The 21,164-nt window shown below is 36.4% G+C and overlaps 2 protein-coding genes across 5 annotated transcripts in view; one reads left to right on the top strand and one right to left on the bottom strand.

Moving 5' to 3' along the window:
• The window catches only part of STX8 (syntaxin 8), a 108,242-nt gene that overhangs the window by 80,038 nt on the left and 7,040 nt on the right, over positions 1–21,164 (top strand). Inside the window, exons 8-9 of the mRNA XM_058166886.1 lie at positions 9,418–9,481; positions 13,848–13,899. Of these exons, the coding sequence (XP_058022869.1) occupies positions 9,418–9,481; positions 13,848–13,851 (68 nt within the window). The 3' untranslated portion in view covers positions 13,852–13,899. The remainder of the gene's footprint in view (positions 1–9,417; positions 9,482–13,847; positions 13,900–21,164) is intronic.
• NTN1 (netrin 1) overlaps positions 13,848–21,164 on the bottom strand; it is a 129,620-nt gene continuing 122,303 nt past the window's right edge. For 3 of the 4 annotated variants that reach the window (XM_058166882.1, XM_058166884.1, XM_058166883.1), the window contains one exon: positions 13,848–18,248. In XM_058166882.1, the coding sequence (XP_058022865.1) occupies positions 17,920–18,248 (329 nt within the window). In that variant the 3' untranslated portion in view covers positions 13,848–17,919. The remainder of the gene's footprint in view (positions 18,249–21,164) is intronic. The other variant, XM_058166885.1, reaches the window with a different exon arrangement.

The following is a 21,164-nucleotide window of genomic DNA, read 5'->3' as shown; positions in this document are numbered from 1 at the left end:
TTCATATGTTTTAGCTTTCAGTCCCCTAATCATCTTTGTTTTTCTTTTCTGCACTCTTTCTAGAGTCTCAACATCTTTTTTATATAATGGCGACTAAAACTGGATTGAATATTCCAAGTGTGGTCTTACCAAGCCATTATAATGTGGTATTACCACTTCATTACCATTTGATCTTGATTTTATCCTTTTATTAATGCAGCCTAGGACTGTGTTGGCTTTTTTGGTAGCTGTAGCACACTGCTAGCTCCTATTTAAGTGATTGTCCACTAGGATTCCAAGATCCCTGTTGAACTACTGTTGAGCATTTGGTTTTTCTTGCCTAAATGTAAAACTTTTCTTACTTTTCTCTACATTGAATTTCATTTTCTTATCATCCAGTATTCAAGTCTGTCAAGATCCTTTTGTATTTTGAGCCTATCTTCTGGAGTATTGGTTATTTTTGCCAGTTTGGTGTCATATGCAAATTTGATTAGTTTTTCTTGTAAGTGATTGATGAAGATATTGAAGAGTACTGGGCCTAGGACAAAGCCTTGGGGTACCCCATTGCATACCTCCCTACATATAGAGCAGTCCATTAAGGACTACATGTTGAATGCGATTGGTCAGTCAGTTATAAACCCATTTGGTGGTGATATTGTCTAACCCAGATTTTTCTGTCTTATAAAGTAGTAGATTGTAGTCAACTTTATCAAATGTCTTACTAAAGTCCAAGTAAATTATATTGACAGCATTTCGCTGTTCCAATAATTTTGTCATTTTGTCAAGAACACAATAAGATTTTTCTGGAATGATCTGTTTTTGACAAATCCATCTTAGTTTTGTTTGCCTCTAGGTTTTCACAGATTTTTTGCTTGATTATCCTTTCCAGAATCTTTCCAGGTATTGAGGTCAGGCTGATAGGTCTGTAGTTTCCTGGATCAATTTTATTCTAGTGTGATAATGAAAAAATCTAGCTTAGAGAGCTATCATAACATTTCTTGTGCTCACTCATTCAGTCATCTCAAAAGTGGACTACTGTAATGCGTTCTACAAAGGGCCAAACTTGAAGAACATTTGGAAGCTATACCTAGTGCAGAGTGTGGCAGCACAGGTAGTTTTGGGATCCTTAAGAATAATCCCTGTGACATTACTGCTTCACGAGCTGCATTGGTTACCAGTCTGTTTCCAGGTGCAATTCAATGGTGTTGGTGATCACCTTTAAAGCCCTTCATGGCATGGGTTCAAGTTTCAATCTCACACCACTGGAATTGGCCCATACCACTTGGGCTGGCAGAGGAGGCACACTGCAGGTCCCGTCAGCCTGAGTATTCTGGCTGGTAGGATCCAGGAGGAGGGTTTTCTCTGTTGTTGATCCTGCCCTCTGGAACATCTTGATCCCCAATGTGAGGTTGGTCCAACCTTCCTATCCTAATCACAGGATCAAACTCCAGGCTATGGGTAGAGTTTTCCTGCAATACTGTTTTTCTGCAATACTGTGTTCTAACCACTGCGCCACCAAATGTGTTTTAGCAGGATTTTACATATTGGTCTTGATTGGTCCAATGAGTTAGCTGGTAAGAGACTATAGCTGAATCATGCAAACATTCAGGAATAAATCTGAAGAGTATAGTCCTTGGTTGTATATCATTCCATTGAGGTGACTTTTGTTGACAGCTGTTTTTTAGTGAATGAAAAATATGGGCAGAAGAAAGATATCAGAATATGGGCAGAAGAAAGTAGAGGCATCATGTCTTATGTAGCTGAAAGCCTGCAATAAATGACACTTCATAGAATTGTGTCAGAAAACTCTCACTTGCCTGCCATATAGAAAAGTAAGGAAAAGAGCCTAACAAATAAGACAATTAACTACCATTTGCACTTTTTCCAGTAATATCGAAGGTTTATCTTTTGACAGTTTAAACCAGAACCCCAAGTGGTGAATAATCCAGACTTAAGGTTCAGATAGTTTTTAGAGAAAACAATTAATTAATATTAATATTGTAAATATTAAATATATTAAAATTAATATATTATAAAATATATTATATTAAAATATATTAATTAATATTAAAATATATTTAAAATATGGGACAAAAGTCATTTGTTTTGACAACACATTTTTCTGTTCCCAAAAAAAGCATGATAATAGGATTTTTAAAAATTCTTTCATTCTTTAATCTTTTATTCTAAATGAACTATACACTCAAATAGTAACTCAAAGAGTTTGTTGCAAAAATCAAATCCAGAAAGCTCACACAGGTAAACTGATTCAGCAGGATTCATTAATTTCTTTATATACATAATAACACATGAAGTAAATTTACAATACTAACAGCAGATTCTTCCAACATGGTAGAGAGGAGAGATTGCTTTCAGTTCCAGCAGCAGATTAGTTTCGTTTTAGAGCTGAGCACAGAGCTAAGCCACGCCCAGACTTCTTGCTTAAGTTTCTGTTTCTAAACAGCCCTCATTGGCTGATCCAGTTGTTATGCCTATTCATTGGCTGATGTTGCTTCCGTGTCTCTGCCAGTTCATGAATATTCTGACAGTAGCTACACAGGTTTGTTTACCAAGAACATGAAATATCAAATGTGATTATTACAAGTTAAAGGACCCTCAAGAAGAGCACACACAGAAGTCTTCATAGCAATTTCTCATCAAGGATAACATGATAATTTTTGCACTACAATACAGTATATGGTTTATTTCCTAGTCAGATGAGGTTAACAAGGCTACCCTATGCGTGTGGTGGCCCAAGCGCTTTTCCAGTGAAAACAGGCTCCCAAACTCTGTTTTTGGCTGCAATGGCTTCCTGCAACCATGTGCCAGTGAAAACAGAGTTCAGGTGGGCTGCACGCAGACCTCCTGAGGTCCATTTTCACTGGCAGAGGCACCGTGGGCCGGTATACTTTGTTGTTTCCAGGGCGGCCCCACGGGCCTGATCTAAGCACCCCATGGGCCTTGAGTTTGACACCCCTGATTTAAAAGAATCTCTCTGTTAGCTATGGAATGAACAAGAATCCAAAGTGTTCCAGGGACCATAAGGCCCAAAATTAATTAATCTTGGAAGACAACCATCTGGTCTGGCATACTTTTTTACTTCCGTTGTTTTCCCATTTTTAAAATTCTGCAGTGTTTCTCTCAAAGTTGTTTTTTCTTTTGTTATGATGCAATGACAGGAGTTGGAAGGGCGAATGTCTAGCTGACTGTTTGAGGCCCAGACTTCATCACAATACACAAATACCAAGAAAGGAACTGCCAACGTATGTGCCGGTGATCCCAGGCCTTTGTTCCTTTTCCCCAATGGCATGTGTAGAGAAAGCCTTTGGCTTGCTTCCCTTCCTTCTAATTTCTATGTTTTTCTCTGCATAGCCATGCTAGAGAAGTGTTTTTCTCCTAAAGAGAAAGATTGGATTAGAAATACAAAACTAAGATAAAGTTGGACGAATAATTGCTTTTACTGCCTCAGAATAAATGTTCCAACTTTGGTCAAAGGAATCTGTCCTCTGTTTGGAAAGACCTGCTGAATATGGAGTCCTTTAACAACTCTGCTTCCCAGAAAGCAAATGGAAAGTATTTGAAATTCAACTTGGAAATAGCAAAGTATATTATCTGGCATTTCTCTCACTCTAAAAAAAAGTAAGAACTTATTTTGAGATACACACACACACACACACACACACACACACACACGTGCATGTATGTGTGTGTGTAAAGAGAGAGAAAGAGTGCACGCAAGTGCGCAATTGAAGTTTAACAATGATAGATGAGGGGAAACACTTATCTCATTTCCTTTCATTCAGTCAAAATGTGCCTGTGGTTTGGGACCATGAACTCTGGGAATTATTTCATCATAGAGACAATAAACATTTTGGGTTGGAAATTCACTACACACTTTTTCTGATGGAATTTGACATGCAAGACATGTAAAATTCTCATTCTTTTTGCCTTACCAGCTAGTCTCAGTGGATAAGAAGAAAAACAAAGATCTTTTTTGTCCACTATTCATTGGAATTGTGGATACTTACAGTAAAACTGTATTAACGTTGATCTTCATTCCTGTGTGGTAATTGCTTAAATCACTCATACGGCATTATAGAAAGATAGATATGTATAAAAGAAAACACAAAATTTTAATGAAAGGAGTCAAGTATTCCCATTTGCCATTAGAAAAGATTTTATTAGGTCAAAGTTGCCAACTCCAAATCCTGGGATTAAAATTTCTCACACATTTAGGGTATATCCCATGTCTAGCACAGTTACAGTTTTAAAATATGTACAAGCATCAAGAACAACTTTTATAATATGTAACAAATGTTGACTAATTATAAAGTTGTTATCTTTGAATAACATTAAAAAATAAATTACAGTAAAGATATAATGAACCTATTGCATATATTATGTGGTAAAAGCTTTCTGCAGTGCATGACTCTAATCATTGATCAGAATTTTGTGACCGAAGGCCAAGTTTTAATCAGAAAATCAAAAAATGGTTTTAAGAGAGAATGTGACATAGCGCCTGCATTTTTTGGTTAAATCTCACTGGTTTCAGGAGTGAGCCAACTTTGTGATTAGTGTGTACGAAGTAAGGTTATTACCAAGTTTTTAAAACTGAAAAACTAATTGCATACCTCCATCTTTTCAAGTGAATTACATCTGACAGATTCTTTTATGCTACATAGAATGGCCTGTCAGGGCTTAACTCCAAAAATGAAGTCATGTTGCTTTTTTGTTTTGTTTTTTAAACAGCATTACAGATTTTTTCCCCCCAGGATTTTATCATCTGGGCTGTTATTTCCCTCGTTTGTACTGGATATTACATTTCTAATGTGTTCAATTTGAAGACAATAGGAGAAGGGGATATCAGAGGATGAAATGGTTGGATAGTGACATCAGTGTAGCGGGAATGATTTTGGGTAGACTTAGAAGACAGTGGGGTCCTGGCCTGCTATATGGTCCATGGCGTCACAAAGAGTCACACGATTTAGCGACTGAACAAAAATGTTCAAATGGGCATTATATAATTCATTAATAGTGATGATTAACGCCAGCCACCAAGCCATCTTTGACTCCTAGTGACTACATAGGTAGATTTTCTACATGATAATCTATCCCTAACCTGTTCTTTCAAGTCTCTCAGCAGTACACTCAATAAAAAAAAAATCCCAAAAGTGAATGCTGTCTGCATTCTTTTTATCATAAATTTGATACACTGTTATCTTGGTGCCAAAGATTGTACCACATTATTTCTTAGATAGATTGCTATTTCTTTGCTTGAATGTCTTAACATATATTGTGTAAGCTTTCTTTTATTTGGAGAAAAATCATTCATGAAGTTTTTTGGCACAATGTTTGGAAATGATAGAAATCTCCAATACCACATGGGTTAATTTGAATTGTACTCTGGGATGAATTATGCTGTGAATTATTTTGAAGATAATTGAATAAGAAACTGGGCAGAATTCAACCCCAGTAAACTTGTAGATCTGATCTTATGGAGATTTGACTTTACAACTAGTACGTTTTTTTGTATTTTCTCCTGTTCAATCATGTCCAATTTTCAGCAATTGCTTGGGCAAGTCCCTGCAGTTTATTTGGCAAGGACTTTCAGAAGTGGTTTGCCCTTGCCTTCTTCCTAGAGTTAAGAGAAAGTTACTAGTCACCCAGCTGGCTTTGTGCCTAAAAAGAAAGCTAGAACACAAGGTCTCCCAGTTTCTATCCTGATGCTTCAACCACTGTACCAAACTGCTCTCATATTCATTGTAGTTCCAGCAAAATATAACTTTCTAAGCCTTCAACAACTTTCTACAAGGCCTGCTGTTGAATTTTGTTCATGGCTGCCATGATGCTCTTATGTCAAATCTTCAGAATCTAAATTTAAGGTTGTTCATGTGACAGATAAAAAGGAGGTCAACAGCAATGTTATGATTCTTCTTTGGGACAAAGAGACACTTGTGCAGCTAAAATGTTCAATACTAACATGGCACACAAACAAAAGAACCGGGCTGCCACATCTACAAAGATCTCTGAAAAAGTAGGTGTTAGGTCAAGCAAGTCTTTACAAGTACAGTCATCTAAATAGATGTGATTTCAGGTTAAAGTGCTATGTAATTAACAACAAGCTGTCTGTACTTTTTCTACTTCCCATGAAGACAGAAAGTGGAGCTTTCTTTTTGAGAGCATCTCTTGACCAGTAGCTGACAGGACTAGGTGTTTTACTCTTCAGGCACTTTGTTATCCAAACAGCCTGTGAATATTGTCTTGCTCTACACTGAAAATGCAATAAGTCTTTAAGAAAACTTAAGTACATTCTCTGTTTCATCATAACAAACTAACAAACTATTGTGATCCTTTCCAAAAAAAACATGCTTAGATACACTGCTCTGTAGATCTCCAAGGAAGGCTCTTCACTGAAGTGGGAATAAATGATTTAATCTTGAAGGAGCAACAGGATCCATTATTGTGTTCGCTGGGGGAAAACAAAACACAGCTGGTTTTCTGGAAATTCTTCTTCTTCTGAGGCTTTACCTGCAAAAAGCCATTGTAACCCATTTCACTGTGACAGTTCTCACATTCTAGCTCTCCTTGCAAACTAAACTTGTGCCTCCTTCCATCTTCATTCAAATTCAGCTTCTGCAAACCCAAGACTTTCATGCATTGAAGCAGGCATGATAGTATTTTTGCCAGGTATTGTTAGTGTCTTGCTTCTTTTTCGCTGTACTGGTTTAACTCAATAGACTTATCGAGTACTTATAGAGAACCAATACTTTGGTAGAGAAAGGAAACAAATGAACGAATATTATTTCTGCCAGTCTTTCCTTTCCTCAGCTGTTTCTGTTCTTCATTTGCAAGCAGACAAAAGCAGAATGATAAGGAGTGGCGTTGCAAGCTCCCCTCCAGCATGCAGAATCTCTTCACTCTCTCCTGCAGAACTGAATTCCCTTTTGCGCTTGTTTAGGCATCTCACTCAGTCGTTCCAAAGGCCCTGAAAAAGCACCAAGAGAAGAAGTCTCAGCAGCTTGGCAAGCTTTGCCTCTTGGAAACTTTGTAATGCAGGAGACAGTGCCCGCCATTGTGCAGGCTTTCTGCAATGGATGGGAGTAAAATAAGCTTGAATGAGTGACTCACTTCAGGGGTACATTGATGTTTACATTTGTCTTGCAGGACTTTGCATATTTTCTTTGGAGGCCTAATTTCAGTCACCACGAAAGTAACTTCATATATATATATATATCCAGCCATGGATTTCAGCCGTTCCATCCCTCCTGCATTTGTTTGTGTGAATGTTCACAGAACCAAAATCCAGCCCATAATTTCTTTTATGTGTTTTGGGTAGCCCTCCTTCTCCTCTTAAGAATTTCCTTAGCCAAGTAATTAAGTATGTTTTTTGGGTTTTGATCCATTGTGATGCTGTTGGGAGTTTTGACTATTTTGTAAGGTGGGTTTATCTTTATTCAATCATTTTTTAAAGATATTCTTCATTATTAGCTGGTTGGACACTTCAGGAATAAATGGCATCAAATATAGTAAGGAAATGGATCAACATAAATGTAGCAATGAAAATTTAAATGAGCTAAAATTTAAAGAAATTTTTTAAAAATCAGCTCAGAGAAGCATATTGGAAAACACACTATCAAAATATTTTTCCTTGACTAATAAACTGTGCCTATTACAGTAGTACATACCAGATAATTATCCACAAAACACATACATACTTTTAACATAAACAGCCTAATAAAAATGCCACAGGAATTGGAAATTGAATGTCCTAAACCTTATTTTGACTCTCAATAATGGGCTGCAAACTGAATCAGAACAGGCCCCTGGGGAGGCTGGGCCTGGTAAACTTTGCCTGAATTGTTTAGCTTAGTACAGTTATATTCCAGTCAGCATCCTTGTTGCAAACACCTAAGACTCCCAGGTGGGAAAGTTGTTCCTTCTCACCTACAGTAGGTCTTCATATTTATCTCCATTGGAGATAAATAAATAAAGGTAGCTCCAATATGTGTTAATGCCCTAGCTAACTCAGTGGGTCAAGTAATATCAATGGGCAGAATACTATTGAATCAGGAAGCATGACAGACTGAGTTTATGAAATGATTGATTGATTGATTGATTGATTTAATTTGATTTCTATTTATATCTCATTATAGAAGTTTACTTTATCATGCTGCTTTTTATGTGTTTGATTACCTTCTCTCCTTTTCTTTTTTAAATAAGGCTTTACTCATAACTGGAGTTGGAGCAAGGGATTGTATCTTTAAAGAACTGTTCTTCCAACATGCCTACATTGTGTTGAGCTAATTTGCCTAAGAGGAAAATAAATGAATGCTGGCTAGATTGCTCTCTTCCTCCCACTGGCTTAGTTTGGCATAGAGATTCCCTTTCCCAGAGATCAGAGAAAAATAATGGCAACTGGGTGTGTTTTCAAGTCAGGGATGAGCAATTATTTAGGGATGAGTAGCATTTTGGTGATTGGAAGCAAAGTTTCATTTTGCCAAGTATTTTGGCAAAGTACTTTGACTATTTGTCCTGGCCTTAGAAAAACTGTATCAAGCCAGCCATATGGCCAAGGTGTAACTTGTTTTTTTTCCTCAGAATGGTAGAAAATTGTATTGCATCTAAATATGAAACTCTGTAGTATCAAAACAAAACAAAACAAAAGGGAGCTGGGCTTTTCAAAGTTGACCTATTTAATTTAAAATATTTAAAGAGGAGGAATATGAAAGTGGAATCCATGCATTTTTAAGTTAGTTCTTCAGCTACTACATACAAACTGATTGCAATTAATAAACATATAGTTAATAAATTATAACTAGGGGTTATAGGGTTTATTTAATAATTTCATGTGCATTTATTTATGCTAATTTTAAACTGCAAATGTATGTAAAATTATAGAAACTGAGATGGAGATTACATGTATTTTCCTGTGCTTGGGCAGAAAAACAGGAATGCTGAATTAATTTGTTAAATACTGAATTTTTTATGTGGTCTTTTGTGCATATATTCTTAAAATTGTGTGTGGGAATGTGTTAGACAAAGATCTTTTTATAAAACTCTATCTCCCATGCTTGTGTTTCTTCAGCAAAATGGAAATATACTTATTTCTCAAGCAGAATATAAAAGTCATTCTTTCTATTGCTATAATATCTTGAGATATAGGTTTCCACTTATATTTCATAAATCAAAGAGGAATAAAGAGTTAGCTAATACAATTAAACTGTACACACATCAGTTGTCAAAACAGGCAATATGTTGAAATGTTTTTGAAACGGCCACAGAGAATGAATGGTTGAATTGATAAAACTGAAAAATTAAATGTTGTCTTTTAGAAATAAATCTATTCTTCTCCAATGGAGTTTTCTTTAAAGTGTATCTATTTATGAGATTTAAAATAATTACAAATAATAATTAGTTTATGTTTTTGGTTTCTTTCAGGGATGATGGTGGTGATCGTATTATTGCTGATTGCTATTGTGGTTGTTGCTGTGTGGCCTACAAAGTAATCAGAGATTATTTCATTTGGCAACTAAGTGTTAATAGTCATCTATAGCAAGGACAACCCCACTTTGTTGTTGGCACTCTCCGTGGATATAGTTGTTCTTACTCCACTACAAGAGACAGATCTATGCCTGAGCTGCATAAAGGTTTTACAAAATTCTGTATAAAACTTTGTATACTCAAGAACATAATTGGAAAAGAAATGACTCATCTGAATAAACTTCAAGGCATAAATTGAAATTAATTTCAAAGAAATACTTTGTCTATAAATGCTTCTAATAGTATTAAGTGGAACTTTCTCTTAAACTCTGCCGTGTCTAATTAAAATATTAGGATTTTCTTTCTAACATTAGTTCCTTATTGCTGAAATAAATGGCTCTTCCTGAGAGAATGTCAAAGATTCAAGAGAAACTACCATTTTTGAAGAGTGAACATCTTTCAAAGTAATAAAAAAATCCACAAAATCTTTGACTTGAGTCAGAGGGCAATTACTGTTGTAAAATGGTAGCTCTCAGATATACATTTTGGAAAGAAAAGATGAAGTTTCGGTCCAAAAATGTAGAATCAAATGTATTATGTTAAATACCTGGGTTTCTTTTCTTTACCAAGGTATATTAATAGCAGGGAAGAAATGGAATTACTGTAGATATTCAGAGTTTCAAAATGTGTTTTTTCTATATATGTTCTGAAAGTAAATGAAAATTATTCTTTTAGCAGAATTGGCAGGAAAATGACTCGGTAACTTGCCCTGAACACTCAATATCTACAGTGAAGGATTAGCAAAGCACATTTGGGAGATTGATGAGGGCTTCAAGGGAGACAAATCCTGTTGCATCAACATCTTTCTATTTATGCAACACTGGATTAAAAACCCCAGTGTTAATCCATGTCTAGATATTGTTATTTTTGCTGTATATATATTGACATAATGGATAGCAAGGCAGTAAGACTGAATAGAAGCCATTTTAATTCTATAGGATTTTTTTTTTGTTATCTTGTATTTTACTTTATTTTCTATCCTTTTATGCCACAAATATTTAAAGCCTTTTATCTGTGTTCTTGAATATCTAGGATTAATGACATTCTAGCCCATGTAGCATTGATATATGTTGAATAATTCTGTGCTATGAGATCCGAAGATTTCAAAAGAAAACTATTTTAAGAGCCTTATCTACATCTCCGGTAAAGGGCTGAAACTCTTTAGTCGACTTTTTTGTGTGTGTTATTTAGTATTTCAGAGTAATTGATCTACTCCATGTTTGACCGAATAGAATTGATGATCCATTATTGAATATGATAAAGGTTCAATTTTTAAAAAACAAATCAACATATTTATTAGAAAGATAGAAATAAAAATTTGCAAATGAAATGTTTGACCAGCTGATATCAAAGGCTGTTTTTTCTATTGCCAGAGGTTTTCACCATAGGGGACCCATCACAAGAAGTTGCCTTTCAATTGTACAAACAAAAAAAGGCAAACTATCACAATATAATTAATTGTATTGGACATGGATGTTGCAAAGGTGCTTTTCAAAAGGCAACTAGACTTTTCAGGACCTGAATGATTGACAATATCCATATACAGTTATACATGGATATATTGGTGATATTAATTAGAGCACTGGAACTATACATCACAATTGAATTCGCTAAAAAAAAAAAAGGAAAATTCTATTTTGGGACATAGTAATATTAGCAATAGAGTCTAGTTCCTAGGAAATAACCTTCTCCTCTTGGTCATTCTCTACTTGCAAAAATATGTCCATGACAAACTGCATTGAATTCAGAGGAGACACCAAAGAAAACCAAGTCCCATGAGGAACAGTTACGGGATTTGGGTCTGTGTAACCTGCAGAAGACCTAGGGGTCATATGTTACTAGTCTACAGTACTGGAAGAGTTGAGAGGAGAAAGGAGTAGACTTATTTATCTGTAGGTCAAGGCCAGAACCAGCTGATAGAAGTTGCAGGGATGTAGATTCAGCTTATATATAAAAGGAATTTCTTGATGGACAGAACTCTCAACTGATGCCATTGGTTGCTTTGTGTAGAAGTATAGTTGCCCTTCAACAGAAGCATTCAAATCAAATATCAAGTTGTCCAAATTCTTTAGCAGATCCTTCACTGAGCCAAAGGATCAAACTAGACTGTAGTGAAATGAAGAGTCAGCTTCCTTTTTACTGAAAAGATAAGAGGGTCACTTTTCTACTGAAGAGTTCTGGTCATTTCAGTTTAGGTTTTCATTATTATTGGAGCAATTCACTTCTGAAGCTGGAACAGGTCAAATTTTTCTGTGTTTATGAATTCCTTTGCAGTAAAAAGGGATCAGAGTGACTTGATAGCTTTTAGATAAATCAAACACAGAAAAGATTATCTTCTCGTCCGATCTTCAGTTAAAATTGATTACTGCTATTTTCCCAAGAGGTAGTTCTCCTTGGAGGAAAATGTTTAAAACTGTCTCCTTGTGATGCATGTCTCCTAAATTAAGTGTTGAAGAGAAATAATGCATTTTATGGTGGAATATTTTTCTAATGGCATAATAGTTTTGTTATAAAATAATTGACATCATTGGTTTTTGAAATTACATAGCTTTAAGATATTTTCACATCTCCACATATTTTATATTCATTTTTATAACAATCCAGTAAATTTAGCCAAGCTGAGAGAAAAGCAGCTGAGTCTCCTGTGTTGAAATGAATTTTGAGCTCTAAAGACTTTCTGGATATTTGCTTGCAGAATTGGGAAACCTGGGGCCCAGCTAATACCAACTGGCCTATTTGTCATATGGAGATAACGTCTGAGCTAAACTCTTTTTTCAGATCAAATAAATAGTGTTTTTAAACTTAAAATATGTATTGGGTGAACAGATAAATCCAAACGAAGTTGTGCAGACACATCATTTATACAGTATATATTGGAGTTTTTACAAACATACATACAGAGTTTTTGGATGATAGAATCTCGGCTTCTCATCTAATTAAAGGAACTGGTTGCAAGTTAATAATTGACTAGCTGTTTTCAGAAGAGGCGCTCATGTGCCCTCAAAGCTGAAAAGGAAGTGTCGCTTTGTTCATTCTGCTGCAACAGAAGAAACTGCCATGGGTAGAAGTTTATAAGAGTTTATTTGACAGATGTCTGGATTTAGTTTTATCAAGTGATTCTGCACTGTTACATGCTCCATCTGCTTCATTATATCATCCCATCTAACAAATGAAGGTAAAAGAAGGGTGGGTATATAAGAAAATCCACAACTTTTTTCCCCACATGTCATTAAATATATTCATATATATATAACCATAATATATTAGTATGCATTGTAAAGAAACATTGTCGCAAAACTATATGCAAAGGTCATAACTAAGCAACATTTACAGTTCATAATTATTAACAGGAATAATAGGAACAGAGGATTATTATCCCTGTATAATGAGGGGGGGGGAGGAGTTAAGGCGATCAAGGGAAGGAACATAAAGTGGACCAAGTAAAAAGGAGAACAAAGCTGCATTACTTGTGTCTGAATGTTTCAGTTGCTTCTCAGAATGGTTTGTGTTGCAGTTCTTTTGTTAACATAGAGCTTGGAATATTCTCAAGAGTCTCCCAACATTAGAGATTATATCAGTAGTCTTTACAACCCTCTCCTGTCAGTCTTTTAAAAAAGATGTAAGGCACCAATTGGTTCTACCGCAGATACATATATCTCACTCTGTGTGTGCGTGCTAGTGATTCTTTTCCCATCCAGAAAAACAAGATGATTTCCTTATAATTAAAATACGTGTCTTAAAAGTTGCAAAGTTGTCTTAAACAATGCAGGGTTGCATTATTTTAGCTTTCCAGCTATCTAAGCCATTGCATTCGATAGAGCATTCTTGCTCTGTGCTAGGCCCATAAACTTCAGTTGTATTAGGGGTCTCCTTTTGCATAAACTTTGGCCTTCAAATAAAATTACCAGCTAAAAATGTAAATGAACCTGGTTATGTGCTGTCTCCTGAGAACATATGATTGCATGGCGAGAATTATGCCTCTACCAATAAATGGCCTAAAATATTACAATGGATTTTGTTTTATTCTTTTCTGTTTTTTTATTTGAAGCTGAAATCTGTTAAATATAAGGATGTATAGTTATGTATACAAAGCTATATTTACTGTATATAGAAGTATAGAACAAACCCTTAATCATGTCAAGATAGCCCCTATTGAACAAACAAACAAGATTTTCTTAACTACTGTAGGCAGAATCAGGATTGTTATAATATTTTCTAGTGTATTATATTTTTGATTAATATATAGATTCTGCACTCTAGCTATTTTACATTTTGTACTAATTCTACAATCAGTCTTGATTTTTTTTTGTTTCTTTTCCATTTGCTAGTTGATGCAACTATCACATTTCACAGCTTTTCAGAATATTTGTGTAACAGAAGGTAAGACTTTTTCAACTCTTTGAAAGAGATTAGATACCATGAACATATATGTTTTGTAATCATGTTGAGTGATTATATATAGTGGTTATCAATATTTCAAAAAAAGCAAACCCAAATTGCCTCCCATATTTCTATATAGGATTACAGTAATGTTTGCTGCTTTGTAGTCAAGATGCTGGACTTGATAACAAAGGCACTGTCATAAAAACATCTTACTAAGATTTGCAATGAAAACACCTTGTTAATCTGAGATGCTACTCATTTGTAAATTAAAATATTTACTTTCTTTTGAGGTGCTGATTACAGGCCAGGCCTAACCCCCCATCCCAAATCTTATCTTGACACATGCATATTCAAGGAAAACCATTGCATCAGACTGCCCAACACATTACATGAAAATTGAGGAACAATTTCAAAAGCAATTTCATGAAATCCTGAATATTTCTAGGAAATCAGCAATGCACAAGGCCACCAAAATTGTTTTTTAAGGATTTCATGGAAATACATAACCTGTGACAGAACTGATGTTTCTGAGTTATTTCTTGAATTTAATGACTATTAGTAATCCTGAAAATCTGTGATGTGGTTAAACTTTTTATACTGTTGGTAATCTCTCTCACTCACTCCAGCCTTATGTTTTTTTCACAGTTCGCCCTAGTGCTCTTACAGTTTTGTGGGCTACCTTACAATGCCAAAGAATTATTTTAAAAAACAAAAACAAAACAAGATTTTGGTAAAGTCCTGACTTGTCTTTACTCAGCACAATCTGGATACCAAAAGCAAAAAAAAAAAAGCAAAAAAAGTAAAAAAAATTCTGCATGAGTAGAAATGGCCCAAGTTTTTTAAAAAACAAACAAACTAATAAATGGGAAAGATACCTCATCACTGCTGCTAGTAAGACTGCAATTTGACTCTGAATAGGTGCCTCCAATGCAAAACAGCATAGAGTTTTTCCTAGGACATGACCCAGGAGAGAATTTGTTCATTAATTTAATGGACAACGGGTCAATATAGAAACACCTTTGAGTTTCTTACTAAAATATGTATCGGATATAATTACATACCTCTTCTTCCACTTACTTTTTTCTATTCATTTCCACATTGCTGTCTGGGTAATGGATATCCTGCTATTTTGTGCCAAAGCTTGGTATCATTGGCTTTGAGTTCTCTACTTTGGCTGCTAAAATCAACTGGAAATTGATCTATTGATCTTAGCTAGATCTTAAGGGATGGGTATAAAGTGCTCAGCAGCTACAAGCTTATTGTTCTTCCTGTGAGGAACTTCAACAGAAGATACGGATTATATTGCATTTCTCATAAAGTGGTACTAGACATGGTTGATTCTTTCAGAGAACGCAGCCTGGAAAAACTAGAACTGTAGAGATATTTTAAATGAGAACAAACCAACATGAAACCAGTTTTAATTAGTTCAACCCCCTATTTAGACACTATTGTCAATTCTGGAAGGCAGTGTGCATCTCTTGAGAACAATGTTTAGCTTTTTTTGTTACTCCATCATAGCTATCAATATCGCATTTCTGTTAGTTTTGACAGCAGCTTGCCATTTTCTGCAATGATGTGGTTAGGTTACTTTTACATCTTGTGGAGTGATGTAGAGTTGCCCGACATATTTTCTGTGTGTCTGAAACTAATGGTGTCTGTGCACACATTAGAGATATCCCTCCTGCTTTTACCCAAAATTCCTTAGTTTTCTGACTGCAGCTACCTAGTTTGTGTGTGCCTATGTCTGTATATCTATAGTATGTACGAATACATACTTCATTAATTTTATAAACCTAAAGCAGGGGTTTGAACAAAAATAACAGGGGATTTCAACTGGCATTCCAATGAATACTACAATGATCTGGAAGTTAGTTTAGTTAGTTAGTTATAAGCTCAAATATGCTGGATATCATTCCCATATGATGAACAAGCTGAGAGTAGAAAGTTGAGATGACTGCATTTTTCACACTTACAATCGTTGCAACATCCCCATGGTCATGTGATCCAAATTCAGATAATTGGCAATTGGCTCACATTTATGATGGTTACAGTGTCCTAGATCATGTGATCCCCTTTTGCGACCTGACAGGCAAAGTCAGTGGGGAAACTGGATTCACTTAACAACGGGGTTACTAATTTAAGAACTGCAGTGATTCACTTAACAAACATGGCAAGAAAAGTCATAAAATGGGGCAAAACTCACTTAACAAATTTGTCATTTAGCAACATAAATGTTAGGCTCAATTGTGGTCGTAATTTGAGGACTGTATTTTTCTGTCGAAATTCAGCTGATAGAAAAAAGGGACAGCCCAGAGGCTTCTGTGAGTGTGCAAAGCAACTAAGCTTTATTCTCTTCTTTCCCAGGAACTTCTCGTACTCCCCCTACCATCTACTTCCCTGGCATCTGGTCATTTTATACTTATTTGTGCTGAATTTAATGCAGCCTTCCTGGTTTGCTTGCAAGGAAAGTGGAGATTGCATGAACAGAAAGCTCACTTCTTGTGAACTTCATACAGAAGAGAAAGCCCACCGCCAACTTTTCTGTTTAAGGAAGTGCAGAGAATTTCTGTAAAAGAAATCTGGTAGAATGATTCCCTCATTCTAAATTATAGTCAATATCAAATTTTACAACTAAGAAATTAAAGCTACATATAGTAAGCTCTTTAAAACAAATAAACAAAACGATTAATTAGCTCGGACTCTTTTTCATCTTTATAAGCAGTAGTAAAACTTATTTGATTCTCCCCCGCCCCCTTTCTCTTCATCCATGCATGTAAGTAAGGTACAAATCTTGACAAATTCATCCAGTTCGTAAAATAATCTGCGGTTCAGAAACATGCTTGATGGAGACAGCAGCACTGTTAAAATCTTACATGAGATATTAATGACCACAATCGAGACACACTAATGTGGAGAGATGGAATTTCATTGCACACTTTCATTAGACATATTTCCATGGTCAGGGAGCTGAACTATTAACACAGTGTTATCTCAAGAGAAAAATCAGTATAGTAAAAACCATCTGTCCTGTGTAACTTTTGCTTTATGCAATTGAGATGAATACGTTTTATTTATAAAGCGGTTATTATTTTGTGATAGCATTTGTTTCATGTTTTGATGAATTTAGAAAGAAAAATATAAAACTTTTTTTTTTTTTGGTGAGTTGTGTTCACAAATGCAGCACTGCAAGCAGATTTTCTAAAAAGCCAGTAATTTTACCCTTCTTTTAGCTGAGTGTTGACTAGTGTTCTTCTAGGTATTGCTACTCATTGGGTATCCATCATTGAGCTGTTCCATAAATGCATCCTTCTTCACAACTCTCATCTTCCTTTCTTTAGGAGCAAGTTGCCTTTTTTAATATGAGCAATAAGACTTTAGTGTACATTTCACACATTTGTGACTGCTCTCATTTACGATGGCGAGTAAGGTATGTCCCCTAAGTTGCTGTGTAACAGATGATAGAAGAACCAGCCAGCAGACTGTTATGCAGTACCCCATGATCAATTTTTAGCCAACAACCCCGTTTGTCTGTTCTTTCTACCAACAGCAATCTGTTTCCATTTCTTGCAAGTGAAGACATATAGGAGGACAGTTTCTGTCCAATATCATTCTTTTCAGTGACAAGTTGGTTGGTTCTTATGTTTGGACTTGAAAAGTAATTAAGATGGTGAATTTAAGGCAATTCATCATCCTTCAGACCAAAATGATTTGAGAAAAAAGTGGGGGGAAAAAAAAGAAATCAAATGGGAGAACGGGAAGTAGTAACTGATCTAATATTTGTTACTATGGTGAGTAGGGATTTACAGTTAGTTTTCTCACTAGTTTTTGTGTGGGTTTTGTATTTATGAGGGCCAAAATGGGCATAACTCACAGGTTATTAATTCCTCACTTGTCCTCCCCACCCAGTTGCATATAAATTGCAAAGTGAGCTTCTTGCCAGTGTCCCTAATCCCACCTCATCTGCTCTGACTTGGACATGAAAGGATGTGCAGTCTTTCCTTGTCTCTGATCCTCCCTCTAGGCTTTCTTGCATTTCCCCTTCTTTTCTCGTTGCTGGAACTTTCTCAGGCGCCTGGCCCATGTGTCCCTCCATTGTATCACAAGGCTGCTTTTGTCTGCTACAAGGCCATTCTGATCTGGAGAGTTCTCATCATGGCCCAGTAACAAATATTTCTTCATAGGCTTGATCTTGGGACACTTGCAGGCAATGTCCTTGGAGCGAATCCAGAGGATCTGGTCACCACGCCGTATCCGATTCGCCCCTTGCTTGTAAACAGAGATGATGTTGACCGTGAACTTCCACCATTCTGCAGCTTTCTCCGCTTTCAGGATGTGGATCTGGACAGCTGGAGACAGAAAGTCGGGAGAAGGTCATTTCTTTAATGCATTTTGCAGTTTTCCTCAAGATCATCAAGCACAAGTTACAGTGGAAAGCAAGATTTGCATGTGTTCATCCATTGCTCAGAAATGTAAGGTGATTAGGGATTTGGTATACCCCTAATGTTTAATTCCTTGGGCTTGGCTACAGGTCACACATTCAGTTAAAATGAAAAGCGGTGCTTACTTTAGGATGCTTGTACTGAAGCAATATTTCAGTCTGGGTTATTGTGTTAAAAACAGAGTAGCTCTTCAAATTAATTATTATTTTTAATAATAATAACAACAACAACAACAACATCAGAGTTGGAAGGGACCTTGGAGGTCTTCTAGTCCAACCCCCTGCCCAGGCAGGAAACCCTACACCATTTCAGACAAATGATTATCCAATGTTTTCTTAAAAATTTCCAGTGTTGGAGCATTCACAACTTCTGCTGGCAAGTCGTTCCACTGATTGATTGTTCTAACAGGAAATTTCTCCTTAGTTCTAAGTTGCTTCTCTCCTTGATCAGTTTCCACCCATTGCTTCTTGTCCTACCCTCAGGTGCTTTGGAGAATAGCTTGACTCCCTCTTCTTTGGGGCAACCCCTGAGATATTGGAACACTGCTATCATGTCTCCCCTAGTCCTTCTTTTCATTAAACTAGGCAATTTGTGCATTCCTATTTTTAAGAAAGATTATACTAAGAGAGTTTATATAGTCTGGGTATCATTTTTGGCTCTAATGTTCACACAGCATGTTTAGCCAGGTCATTTACACATCTACAACACATTTAAAATGAAATTTTATCTGTATATGGGTTTTTGAAGGAAGAGGCATGCTTAGGTTGTTCAGATGCAGATTGTCTGGCTGACTTGTGGTTCAGTATGATGCTCCCATCCCCAAAAGGCTTATTTATATTAAACTTCTAAAAATATTTTTTTCTGTAAATGATTCAGTACTTCAAACTGGCTGCCCCAAGCAAAGAATATATGAGAATATATGGTCAATCTTTTCCCTCTTTTTGTCATGCTCTAGAAACTTTTCTTCCTACTTTTTCTTCTTTGCGACCTTGGTGATGATGTACTGCATTCCAAGCCTAACAATGATGGGAATACCTTCTATGTTTCTTTTGCCAATGAATTTGAGGCTTGCTATGAAATTTAGAGAGAGAGAGAAAGATAAGAGAGAAAAACCAGACTGTTCTGGCCCAATATGATGAAAATGGCCCTGGTAATAAAAGGCACCACTTTCATTTTCAGCAAAGAGGTTTCTCTTTGCTGAAAACTCACCCGAGGCTTTGCCACTTTGTGTTGTTTTGGCTTATCACCAGCTAGCTTCTGAAAAGGATCTTGCTATACTATATTTTCACAGACTAGAAGCCTCATCTAGTAGAGTAGGCTGTCCTGTTTTATTTTGAGTAGAAGCTCATTGGAACTTCAGAAATAAAGAAATATACATAGTAAGGATGAAGAAGAAAATTGATCTTCCAGTGAAATATTAGAAGGAAGAATTAACCATAAATTAATCAAATTATCTCAGATCTTCAACAGTTATCAAAGATAAAACCACCCCAAGAAAGTGTCTCGTGTTCCCCATGCACTGCCATTGCCGCTCTCCACAGAACACCTTGCATGCAAAAGCCATGGGCACCTAAATAGTTCACTGGTGAGAGAGAAAATAGCAGCCATTGCTAATTGCCTGGAAAGGAGGTGAGGAACGGCTGGACTGTCTGATAGAAGTAGATCTCTGAGAAGCTGCTCTTCCTCCCCCTCCAGCCCAGGGGATGAATCAGCCTGAAGAAGGGCAGGGAAGCTCTCATCTTGAGTAAGAGCAGCACGCCTTATGCACCAAGCATATGCACCAAGACAAATTCCTTGTGTGTCCAATCACACTTGGCCAATAAAGAATTCTATTCTATTCTATTCTATTCTATTCTATTCTATTCTATTCTATTCTATTCTATTCCTTATTCTAATCTGTCTTTCACCTGCTGACAGGCCTACTATCGCCTGGTTGCCTGCCAAGAGCTCAAAGAGACTTTTGCCTAAAAGAAAACTTCCAAGCTAGCCGGTTAACAGGGTTGAGAACCTCTCACAGCAAGGAAAAGGAAGCAGCCCCCAGACATAACTCCACCTGGCTCTATTCATGGCAAAGCTTGTCCTTGGAGCCTGAAAGCTATCCCAGTCAATCTCCATCCTGGTAGCAGGGAGAACACCTTTACAACGGGAGTAGGGAAGGGGGCAGCAAAGACAGCAAGCAGCAGAGCCCCCATAAGCAGTTCCACAAGGTGCTGCTTTCCAGCAATTCTCTCACCCACCACCCCAATCCCCAAGGGAGAGACCCAAAGAAAGAAAGCAATGTTTTTTTTTTGTTGTTGTTGTTTTTTTTTTTGCCTGGGCTCATGGGTCAATAGGGGTTCAGCTTTTTCTAAATGTATCTTAGATGTGCCTACTTTTGAGATGGTGAGTAGAAAAAGTTAGGGTTCCCATCCTCCTGGTGGCTTGCAAAGTTTTATTGTTCAAGAAAAACAGTTAACAATTGTAGCTTTATTGATTGATTTAAATCCCACTTTTATTATTTTTAGAAATGTTGAAGAAGCTTTCCTCTTATGGTAAAATTGTATTTCTCAGAAGGCCAGCTGCATTCGCAGCCTAGGCAGGGGTTCAACTATTATATTAAAGCAGAAGCTGTGGGTAAATGGGTAGTTTATGGGTACAAGAATAAGGAGAGCTCAAGGAAGATGTGTTTTAGCTGAGAAGAGCTTTCTCTCCAGAGAAAGGCCCATATCAATAAGAAATAGGTAAGATAAACATTTACACCAAACACTTATAATCTTGGAAAGGTTTTTTTTGCTATGGTCTTTATCAACTTCAATTTCCTTGCAAGATTTTTAAAGAACTACT

Source organism: Ahaetulla prasina, chromosome 2 (genome assembly GCF_028640845.1).
Source record: "Ahaetulla prasina isolate Xishuangbanna chromosome 2, ASM2864084v1, whole genome shotgun sequence".
Classification (NCBI taxonomy): Eukaryota; Metazoa; Chordata; class Lepidosauria; order Squamata; family Colubridae; genus Ahaetulla; species Ahaetulla prasina.
The sequence above is the reverse complement of the archived record's forward strand: the minus strand, read 5'-3'. Positions and strand labels throughout refer to the sequence as shown.